Source organism: Vigna radiata, chromosome 5, assembly GCF_000741045.1.
Source record: "Vigna radiata var. radiata cultivar VC1973A chromosome 5, Vradiata_ver6, whole genome shotgun sequence".
Taxonomy (NCBI): domain Eukaryota; kingdom Viridiplantae; phylum Streptophyta; class Magnoliopsida; order Fabales; family Fabaceae; genus Vigna; species Vigna radiata.
This window is the reverse complement of record NC_028355.1, coordinates 26436032-26447896: the sequence shown is the minus strand read 5'-3', so window position 1 is coordinate 26447896 and position 11865 is coordinate 26436032. Positions and strand designations below refer to the sequence as shown.

Sequence of the window (11865 nt, the reverse complement as noted above, 5' to 3'; positions counted from 1 at the left end):
TGAACCCCTTTATAAAAGGAAAAAAGAACACATGTAAAAAGGAAAAAACATGACTGGAGGTTGCGTGTTCAGGATTATCTATCTAAACACCACTGGACCAATAACAAAATGACACGTAGGTGATGTTTAAATGTTATCAAAAAAATGTTGTCTAAATATCATTATCCATTTTGTGAATTTGTATATTGTGTTTATCTTTGTCAGTACTCAAAATCAGATTTTAAATCTAACTCAATTCTAAAAAACTATTTGTACGATGAGATTTATATCCATTTATATATTATAAATTGATCATTAATCAAGTTAACGTGGGACTTCTAAGATAAAATTTTCTTATTTTTTTTTTGTTCGATTATGTGATTCATATTCTTTTGTTTTCTTCGTGGGGTTTTTGTGGACGTTAATTACTGTAGTTTTTGTAGTGTAAAACTCAAAAATAGATATTTAAACTTACTTCTAAGTTTAGGTTTTTAGGTCTCAAAGACAAGTTACAAAAAGAAAGCTCACTAGCATATAATCACTCATTAGATATATACTAAATGAGAGTTTTTATAACAAATAAGATGTTTGGAGAACAAAATGAGATTTAAACAAGATAGGCTTCTTGTCGCTTTATCAAAGTGTTGTGTCTTATCTCTCTTGTTTTAGATCCACTTTTTCATTTCTTATACAGGAGACACTAATAAAACTAGCCATTATAATGGATTTTTATGTTCTTTTTCTTCCTCCACTACTATTACTACTTTCTTTTATTTCTTTCAACTATAGCCATTCATTAATTCTAATGTTTTTTTTTTTTTGTGTAGTAATAAATATTACATAAAATATTATCCATCCTTTATAATATCTTAATCATATAGCTCATTTTCTTTATCTTTCTTAGACAATGAACTTTTTCATTTTCTCAATAATTGTCATGTCTTTATACAATATATGGATAAATTATAGTAGAAAAAAAAACTATTTAAACTACGTCTCTATTTAAACTATTCCATGACTGAATTTGATATCAACATACCAATATTGTAGTGAAGTATTTGTAAACAGGTTAATTAACCAAAAGGAATTAATCAACTTTTGTATTTATGTAAAGAAGTTAGATTTTTAAAATTTTACACAATAAGATAAGTCGTACATATGGGTTAAAGTCATATTAGATGGTACGACTATAACGACTTCTATTCTTTTTTTTAGTTTCTTAAAGTGAAGTTATTATACTTATGAAGGTTTTCTTATAGTTGAAGTCTTATGAAATGCTACAATTTCAACATTTTTTTTAAGTGAAGTCATCATGTTTATGAAAATTTCAATTCAAAATATTTTTTTTGGACCCAAATAGTTTTAATTTTGTTTTAAGTAAAGTGATTTTTTATTTATTTTTATTTTATTATGTTTAATGATATTTGTTTTTTGTTTTTATTTAATTAATTGAATACAGGACAAAGATAATAAAATAAGAAAAAGTTATAATGATATGAGTTAGAACTTCAGAAAAATAAAAAATAATTAAATTAAAATAATTAGAATAAAAATACATTATCAAATAATCGTCTTCATATAAATATTCATCCGTGTGAATCAATATCACATGATAACAACTGTATCAGTATGTAATAAAATGTGTTGTAAACAATCACGAAGGTTAACTATTATTCCTATTCAAAATAAAATGGATTGATCAATTAAGAATAAACCAAAAAAATAATTTTACTATTAAAACAAAAGTCACAATCACAAAAATTGGTCCAAACAAATAATAATATGTCATTTGTATTATTTATTTAGACTATTAACAACTTTTCCATAATAATTTTTTTGACAACAGTCACATTTTATTGTTTTATTGATCTATATAAATTTATTTTAAAAAAAAATATTTAAAATAAATCAATCACAAATAATATTGTAAAAAAATTATTAAAAAACATTTCCTATTTATTTATACACGTTATTAAAAAATTTATATTAAATTTTATTACAGAGATAATTTTTGTCACGAATTCAATAAATTAAATGTGTCATAGGGCCGAATAGTGTTGTCGGCAACAATCCGGGAACCGGATCCGAGATGGTTCTGTAATTATTAGAGAGTATACTAGATGAGTAGTAGAAAGTGTTTTTGTTTTGTTGTATCCGACAGTGGTCGAATTCAGATGAGAATTAACGATAAAGTTTGGAGAATGGTATGATAATAAAGAAAAAGTAAGTGGGAGAGATAAACACAGAGGGTATTATTAAGTGGGAGAGATACAAAATGGGACCAGTGGGCATAGAAAAATGCACACCAAATGTTTGACATTTGATACAGTGACAGAGGGAACGATAAATGAATTGGATTGAGACGTGCGTGAAGGCTGACTATAAAAGGAGATGAATGAGTGAGTAAGATGCAGAAGCAATAACAGAATGAAGATGGCTAATTCTCTCTTAACTTTGGTTGTGTTGTTCCTTTTGGCTCTGATTCTGACCCCTCAAGGGCTTGCTGCTGAATCTGAGTCTGACAGCTTCTACAAACCACCCCGTAAGTATAAGCCACCCATCCACAAGCCAAGACCACCAATTTACGAGCCTAAACCCAAACCAAAGCCATACCATAAGCCCCCTTATGGTAAGCACCCACCCGTTGAAGAAAATGGTCACTTCTAAACCATGCAACGTAGCATATTATCTATCTCCTAAATAAAAGACTTTCATCTTTGTAGTGCCTCCATCAATAATCATCTTCTCTCTCTCTTTCCATGAATCTGTAACCAGAATGTCTATGATGCTTTTGTACTCTCACTTCATATATAAAATCTCTTTTATGCTTTCATCATTCTTTGCTTTTTCTTCTTTCTTTCATTTTCTATCAGACACCATCTTCAACATCAAGTTTTCAAAATTATGCTTTACGAGTATAACCACCATTCCACTGTAAGAACACTCTAATTAATTAACTTGCTATATCTATCAAAGTTAATACTGTCAAATTTTATTATCAGTAACCCCTACTTTGTTAATACTACTAATCTTAATTATAGTATTCTATAATTTCTTTAGTATTAAATTAAAAATATCCTTGCAGGTATTATTGGTAATAGAAGTTAACTGTATTTAAAAAAACAAAATTACAGACAACAAATAAAAGCTGTCGGATTAATAATAATACCCTATTTTAACAAAAATAAACATAAAAAAGCAAAAGTTAATAGTATAATACTGTACAATTTTATAATGGAATGGAAAGAAGTCATTCTTAACCACTCTTAATAATAATTAACTAACAATTAAAAATAAACTAAAATAACAAACAATAATAGAATGAATAGTTTAAAAAAGAATACATGCTTTGCCCGAAGAATCCCAAGATATTAAGAACACTTTTATTTAAACCATAAGAAAATAAACATTTTTTTTAATATTACAAAAAATTAAACACTCCTCTTGAGTTATACAAAAGACGAAAGAATAAAATCCACAAGGTATAAACACTTTATTTGAGTCACACAAAGGATAAATAGTTTCACTTAACAAGAACATTTGTACTCAGTCACTCAAGATCACACTTGATTAAAGTTATTGTTCTATCCACAAAAGGCTTTCAAAGTTTTTCACATAAAATTATAACCCAACTCTTATATTTTTGAAAGAGAATTCCTTACTTCGTTTATAAAGCCAAATTTTGGAATTAGGTTAACAATATGTAAAGTTAAGTTATAATCGAAAACTATTTTTCGAAAATAATTTCTTTATGCAATAGTTAATTGTCATAGGTGATAATCGATTATCATCGTGTATATTTAAAAAATTGTTTTTCCTTAGTGTTTCAAAATGTTGTTACTTTATGACTCTCTAGACTTGAGCTAAAATACTTTAACAAGTATTACAAGAATATTATAAAGACATTACAAATCAAAACATTACAACAAACAAAATACAAGCCTTCCAAATAATCATTAACTTCTATTTCATCTTTTTACTTAGTATCATCATACAAATAAACTAAAAAACTTCCATACAAATAAACTAAAAAACTTCCAACATCTTTTTCTTTAGTCAACAATTTCTCCTTTTTTTTTATGGTATTCAATTTTTTTAAAGTATTTGTAATAAACCTACAAAAACACGTACTACAAAAGAGGAAAGCATTAAACAATTTCTTAAGACATTTAAGATTTAAAAATTTTCTCCCATTTTTTTTATCATAATAAAAAATATAAAAAATCTCTCTATATGTAATATTTTCTCTCTCTCTTTCTCTTTTTTTATAAAAGCAAACCTTTATAGAATATGTACTCTTATTGAGAAACTTAACATATATTGTAGTTGACATAATAAGTTATATAAACCAAGAACAATAATATGTCTTAGCGGTTTATCAATCACAATACATCATCATAATTTTTGTTGTTATATTGTTGTATTGTGCTTAATAGGCGATGCGTGTGTCTAGTATTTACAAGTGTTCTAAAAATTATTCCAAGATCTCATGCAAGTCACCACACTCGACACTCATGTAGGTAATTTAATCAAGCGTATGTTGCAAATCATACAACCCACCCATAAAAGATATGAAAAACATTAAAAACTTTGTTAGACTAAAATTCTTACACTAGGATTTTAATTACAAAGTCTAACCTTTCAATAATGTAGTATCTAACACATTGACACACACCATATGAATGTACATAATTGATTTAAAATCAATTTAGTGTTATATGAACCAACAAGTGATTTATTTTTACCTATATAAACCTTATTCATGGATCTTCAATCATAAAAGTTGAGTTACTATCATTTGTTTACTTGCAAAGGGTTTAAGTCTTATTCTCCTAAATGATTCTAAAACCATATTTCTTCACAAGGATTTCGTTAAAGGATGTGCTAGATTTCACATTCTAACTTCAGACAGTGAATGAAAAATATCTCATTCTTTAATAGTTGTTTCACCAAATTATGTTTAATTATATATGTTTGTTCTTTTAATCGTAGTTTTTATGTTTAGGTATAGCAATTATTAATTTACAATCACAATATATTGACACAAATAAAGTTGGATTCATTCCTAATAAATTTTTTCCTGAGATATTTTCCAACTTAAATATAAAATAAATATTGTGCGCTTGAATTATGTATTTATTTTACTTTGCAATATATATATATATATAAAATATAATAAGATATGATATTTAAAATATTAAACTAATTTTTTGTATTTAAATTTCAGTAATAGTTTATCTCATCTTTAATTTTTAAAACATTACATTGTTTCAAAGTTAACAAAATATTTATAAAGTTCAATCTTGAAAAAAAACCAATATATAATAAAACAGTATGGTAAACTTTTATTTAATTACATAATTTTTATTAAAGTATTCATTCCTCTAAACATATGCACAGATTACGTGTTAGTTTAAACCATGCTAGTTAAAAGGTACAGAATGAATTTAAAGTATGTATAAAAATTTGTTACTTGTGAAAATAATATTATATTATTTTTATTTCCCTTATATGGGTGGCTCCTCATATCTCTTGATATTCAACACTTGCCCACAACTGTTGCCCCTGCATTTACACTCCTTTTTCCAAAGCAGGTCAGCTATCTCTCCCTGTCTCTCTAATTCTAACTTTCTTAGGTATTCAACCAATAAGATGTTCTATTGTAGATAGCACCACTTAATTTCATCATAAACCATGCAACTAATATCATTACTCTGGAATTTTCTCTCTCAATTCCAACATATATAGACACCCATCATTTTTACTTTTTTATTTTAATTCTGGTTTCTGTAATCGCGTCCTATTCAGTTAATCAATATGTTTTGAAAACGTTAGTAGAACTCGTTGATTTTTTTTATCATCTTAACTGGAATTTTGTCTGCTCCTTTCTTGTTATATGCAACAAGACTATTTGACTTCCAAGGTCAATGATTTCTCCTCAAATCTGATTTATAACATATCAACACAAATCGTAGATAACTGAGTTCTTTAAGCAAATTAAAGGGTTTGATTCCCTGATTGTGTGTATGGAGAAGAATTTTTCAGGAGAGGTAACACCCACTGTGAGGATATTGCTCACAATCAAAATGATATGATTTATAACAGAACATTATGGTGGCTGTCACCCATGTAGCTGGCCACACTTTATTTTTTAAAGGATTCATTTGTTGTTATGGATGTGAAATTATTTGATATCTAATGCTGTACAAAACTACATTTGGCTGTGAAATTGTTTGATCCCTAACATTGTTGTTACTAATGTTTGTACCAAACTTCATCTGGCAAAGGATGGAAGTAATTGCTCAGATAGTATTACAAAACTTGAACTCTTTTGCTCAAGAGGAGTTTGGAATCATTTGGAATCTCAAAGATGACGTACAGCAAATGAAGCGCACAGTATCTGCAATAAAGGCTGTGCTCCTGGATGCAGAGGGAAAGGCCAACAACCTTCAAATCAGTAATTGGTTGGAGGAGCTGAAAGATGTACTTTATGATGCAGATGACTTGCTCAATGATATCTCCTCTGAAGCAATGAAAAGAAAAGTGATTGGTGCTAGAAAAATCTTGAGAAAGATACAGGTTTTCTTCTCCCAAGAAAACCAAATTGTCTATAGTTTTAAATTAGGTCATCAAATGAAAGCAATCCAGAAGAGGCTAGATGCTATTGCTAAAAACAAGATTACTTTGCAATTGACTGACCGCCCTATGGAGACTCCAATTGCATATAGGAGGCAGAGACAAACTTATTCTTTTGTGAGAGAAGATGATGTTATTGGGAGAAAGGAGGAAAAGAAACTTCTTGAAAGTTATTTGCTTGACACCAAAGTGAGTGTGATAGACAATGTGTCTGTATTAGCCATAGTTGGGTTTGGAGGACTAGGTAAGACTACCCTCGCTCAACTTGTTTTTAATGACAATGCTGTCCAATGCTCTTTTGAGCAGAAAATGTGGGTGTGTGTCTCAGATGAATTTGACATCAGCAAAATAGCCGAAAAGATGATTGGGAATGATAAGAATAGTGAGATTGAGCAACTACAGCAAGATCTTAGAAACAAAGTTCGTGGAAAAAAGTTTCTACTTGTGCTGGATGACGTGTGGAATGAGGATAGGGAACTGTGGCTTAAATTCAAGAGCTTAGTCGTGGAAGGAGGTAAAGGAAGTGCCATAATTGTAACAGCACGTAGTAGGACTGTGGCGAAAATAGTAGCCACACATCCACCCCTTTTCTTGAAAGGTCTTGATTTAGAAAGATCTTGGAAGCTATTCTCTCGAGTGGCTTTTGATGGGGGGAAAGAACCAAATGATATGGAATTGTTAGCCATGGGAAGGGATATTGTTAAAAAATGTGCTGGGGTTCCCCTTGCCATAAGAACTATTGGCAGCCTCTTGTACTCTCGAAACTTGGGTCGGAGTGATTGGCAATATTTTAGTGAAGTTGAGTTTTCAAAGATAGATCAACACAAGGACAACATTTTTTCAATCCTTAAACTGAGTTATGATCATCTTCCTTCATTTTTGAAAAAGTGTTTTGCTTATTGTTCATTGTTTCCAAAAGATTTTGAGTTTGACAAGAAAACACTCATTCAGTTATGGGTGGCTGAGGGGTTCATTCAACCATCACGAGACAATAGATGTGAAGAAGATGTTGGTCATGAGTACTTCATGAATTTGCTGTCAATGTCACTTTTCCAAAATGTGACTTTAGATGATTGTGGTGACATTCTTACTTGTAAAATGCATGACCTGATACATGATCTAGCACAGCTTGTTGTTGGAAAAGAATACGCCTTTGTTGAAGGAAAAAAAGAGCACATTGAAAACAGAACACGTTATTTGTCCTCTTGTACTTCATTACATTTTTCAGAGAAAACATCATCATCTTCCAACAAGTTAAGGACATTTATTTTGCTTGGACAGCCAGAGCCACTTTATGGAAGACAAAATTTGGGTCCTCCGCCAAGTCTTCATTTTCCTTTTCTCTTAAGCATAAAGTGCCTACGGGTGTTAACACTCTGTGGGTTGCATTTGATAACAATTCCAGATAGTATTCGAAAGTTGAAGCAATTGAGATATCTTGATCTTTCATTTAATAGGTTTCTGGTAAGTCTTCCACCAGATGTTACTAGCCTACATAACTTGCAGACTTTAAAACTATCTCGGTGTGGCAAATTTAAAGAATTACCCTCAGATATCAACAAAAGTCTTAGGCATCTTGAATTGAATGATTGTGGGGAATTGAGATGTATGCCATGTGGGTTGGGACAATTGACCAATCTTCAAACACTGACACATTTTATATTGGACTCTGAAAGTAAAAACGTTGATATAAGTGAATTGAGTGGGCTAAACAACCTTAGAGGAAAATTAGTAATTAAATGCTTGGATTCCCTGCGAGAAAATGCTGCAGTGGTTGAGTCTGCAAACATATTACTGGAGAAGCAACATCTTCAAGATTTGGAATTACGGTGGGGGTTCCGTGAGACTAAATATCGGAAGGATCCTGTTAAAAATAGACGTAAGGAAGAAGAAAACAGATGGGTGGACGATGAAAATAAAATAAAAGACGAAAAGATATTGAAAGGCCTGCAGCCACATCATTCAATAAAAAGACTAGTAATAGATGGATATTGTGGCAACAGTTTACCAGACTGGATAGGGAATCTCTCATCACTCTTGAGTCTTGAAATCAGTAATTGCTATTGTTTGAAATCAATACCTGATGGAATTCGGAATCTTGTATCTTTACAACGACTCTGCATATATAATTGCTCAATGCTAGAAGGAAGATGTGCTAGAGGACATGGTGAAGAATGGTCAAAAATTGCTCATATCCCATTAGCTATTGTCTCTGCCTTTAATCCAACCGATCTCAGGTATATTAATTGAGCCAAGGACTTGGTGGTAGTTCACTAATCCAATTTCCGTGTATATTCTTAAGTGCATGTTATCTGGCCTCCCCAATCTATGAATTCATTTAGATTACCAAAAAGCTTAAAAGTCCACCCCGATCATTTGCCTTATTCTTCACTTTCCTCTAGCTCCACTTTCTTATTCTGCATGACTTATATTTGATGTTTGGGGAAGAAGGCAGCAACCAATTGTTTGTGTCAATCACCATTTTCTAACAATGGCTCCATGGTTCATATTGCTTGTGGAAGTAAGTTTACTTCACGTGTCTAAATTTTTCTCAAGAAGTTCTGAATCTGTGATGATATTCAAGTTTTTCTGTAAAGTCTATTTTAACACTAAGTTTGACAATCCTTACTGATTTTCATATGGTATGATCTGTAGTACAAGATCTGTATAACATGAGGTCCTCTCTCACGCCTCACTGATTCATCAGCTAGAACAAAGAATTAAAGAAGAAAATTGAATAAAAAGAAAATATGAAGAAGGTGCCTTCAAGTCTCTGTAGTCCCTTTTTGGTGTTTCCGATTACTAGTGTTTGAAATGCTTTTTAACTTTATTCTTTCTTTTTAGATCTGAAATAAAAGACTAATGACACTAATTAATATAGTTTGAAACTCTTCCATTGAGTCAACCATTATAGGTCCTTTTCACCTTTTAATCTTTTCAAATTCAAGAACAACACATAACTTGTTATTTTTTGGATGACAAACATTCATAATGGTATCATTACTATGTCATTTATGATTATTCGAAGAAAGTTTTCCCCTTATCACTCAAGATATAATATTTTTTTCCCAATTCTTGAAAGTTAGAGTATAAATATTTCCTATTATTATTATTATTATTATTATTATTATTATTATTATTATTATTATTATTATAATAGACACAAACCTCTACTCCTTCATCCATATCTTCATCATCATTCAACCTTAGTAAAAGATATTCTTCTTGCTTTATTTTTATTGAGAAAAAATCTATTTAAATTAACATTCACATAATTCTTTGTGAGTTTCTTTGCAATGGATTGTTATAATATAAGACATAATTTCTAAAGCTTTCATGAGGCAATGGATAAGAAGGGTTGTCACCATTTTTATGAATAAAATATTTGTAGAGCAAAAACAATCCTTTGAAAAGGAGCTTTTCTCAAAGATTTAGATCTTTGATGTGAAATTGTTAAAGAAACTTGCCTTTTAAGAACTTTATCATCTTGGATGTATTCCAGTGAATCCTTCATCAAAATTTTAGGATTGGTTATTACTTGGTTCCATATTCTTCTCACCTTTCAATCTTTAAAACAATAGATTTTATATATATTATATATAACAAACTTTTATAATAATCTTTTAATCTATCAATCAAATATTAAAACACATTTATGATGATGATAAGATATTATAAATTGTATAATAGCAATGGTTATATACATTATAAATATAATTATACTAACACAAAAATAACTTATTATGTCACTGAATTTACATGTGACATATAAGTTAAAAAAGTGTGGTGGTATTTTTGTAATTAAATGATCAAAATTTATATTTAACTTGTAAGTGTCAGATATAAAAAAGGGTTATTACGTCCAGTGCTTATAGGTCAAATATAAATAAAAATCTAAAAACTAACTTTATAACTCTAAAAAATGCCCACAAAAACCTTGTATGTGATTGTAAGAAAAGTGCACCTAATTATGAGAATTATCCAAAATAGATAGAAAGATTTAAGTATTTGATGAAAACCCTTTCTAAGTTTACTTTAAACAACTATAATTTTGATGACATCCTTAATTCTCAAAGAAATGTACTTCACAGAGAAAGTATAGACTATACTGATGAGATAATCAATTAAAATCAAGAAGAAAAAAAAGCATATTTTTCTAAGTCAAACACCATTTTTTTTTTCTGAATAGCCAACAACAAAAATGCATTTATGACTTTTACTATTGAATTTATCTATTTTTTTTTAATGTTGATTATGAGCATATGAAAGTGACTATCAAGTGATCATAGGTAGAAGTTTGCGATGGATCAACCCATATGGAGTTTTCCTATCAAGAATGAAGGATGGTGTCAAATTAATCAAGTAGTCTGCATTTATAATGCATTCACCCCAAATATAAAAGGGAAAGTTTTCTTGAAATCTTACTACTCTTGTTGCGTTTAGAATATCTTTATGTTTATGCTCCATTCTATTATTTTATTATGGTATTTTTGGCTATGATTTTGATAAATAGTTTCTATTATTTTTCTTTTTTAAAATGGTACCACTGAAAAAAAAAATCAATTGATAATTAGGATAAATATATGTAACAAATTTTCATGTAAGAAACTATTATATTTTTACTTCGTGCTTGTAGACTGAAGCTAATGAATTTTGTAAATGAAAGGATTTATATTTGGGTAAACAGATTGTTAATAATCTCTCGTCCAATTATATTAAAGTATTCCTTTACTAAAAATAATAATTACAGTTATAAAATTTAGTCTCGCAATTTTAATACAGCTATTTTTTATTTTTGTTATTTATCGACAAATACATTTGTTGATAAAAACACTAAGTAAAACTTTTGTTAACTTACTAATAACAGTCACACTACATATTGTTGGGTTTATTAAGGAAAAAGTGTTAAAAAACAGTGATCCACACAAAAAAATTTTACACTTCAATCCATTCTAGGTTATTTTCATTAAATTTTGATAATCTTTAAATAGATGTAAATCGGACATTGGGCCAAATACAAATAAAAACTGGGGTGTTTCATCCTACACCTCCAAGCTCTCATCGGGCACCTCCAAATATTACCATTTTAACCTTAATCAATATTATTTTAATATTTTCTCTTTTTTCATAAAGTCATTCTGCACCTCTCTAATTTTTTCTCTTTCTTATTAAAGTCAACCTACATCCTCCTAAAGTTTTCTCTCTCTTATTAAAGTCATCCTACACTACTTTAATAGATTTTAAAATCTA

The 11865-nt window shown here is 29.4% G+C and overlaps 1 protein-coding gene across 1 annotated transcript; it reads left to right on the top strand.

Annotated features, from left to right (window-relative positions):
* The first annotated feature begins 5535 nt into the window (after positions 1-5535).
* LOC106762693 (putative disease resistance protein RGA3) lies at positions 5536-9324 on the top strand. Its single transcript, XM_014646724.2, has 2 exons — positions 5536-5573; positions 6267-9324. The coding sequence occupies exon 2, from the start codon at positions 6268-6270 to the stop codon at positions 8863-8865; it is 2598 nt and encodes an 865-aa protein (XP_014502210.1). The 5' UTR covers positions 5536-5573; position 6267; the 3' UTR covers positions 8866-9324.
* The last annotated feature ends 2541 nt before the right edge of the window (positions 9325-11865 follow it).

Bases quoted from the DNA above. Each gene is read 5' to 3' on its own strand.
- LOC106762693 (XM_014646724.2), top strand. From the start codon at position 6,268: ATGGAAGTAATTGCTCAGATAGTATTACAAAACTTGAACTCTTTTGCT.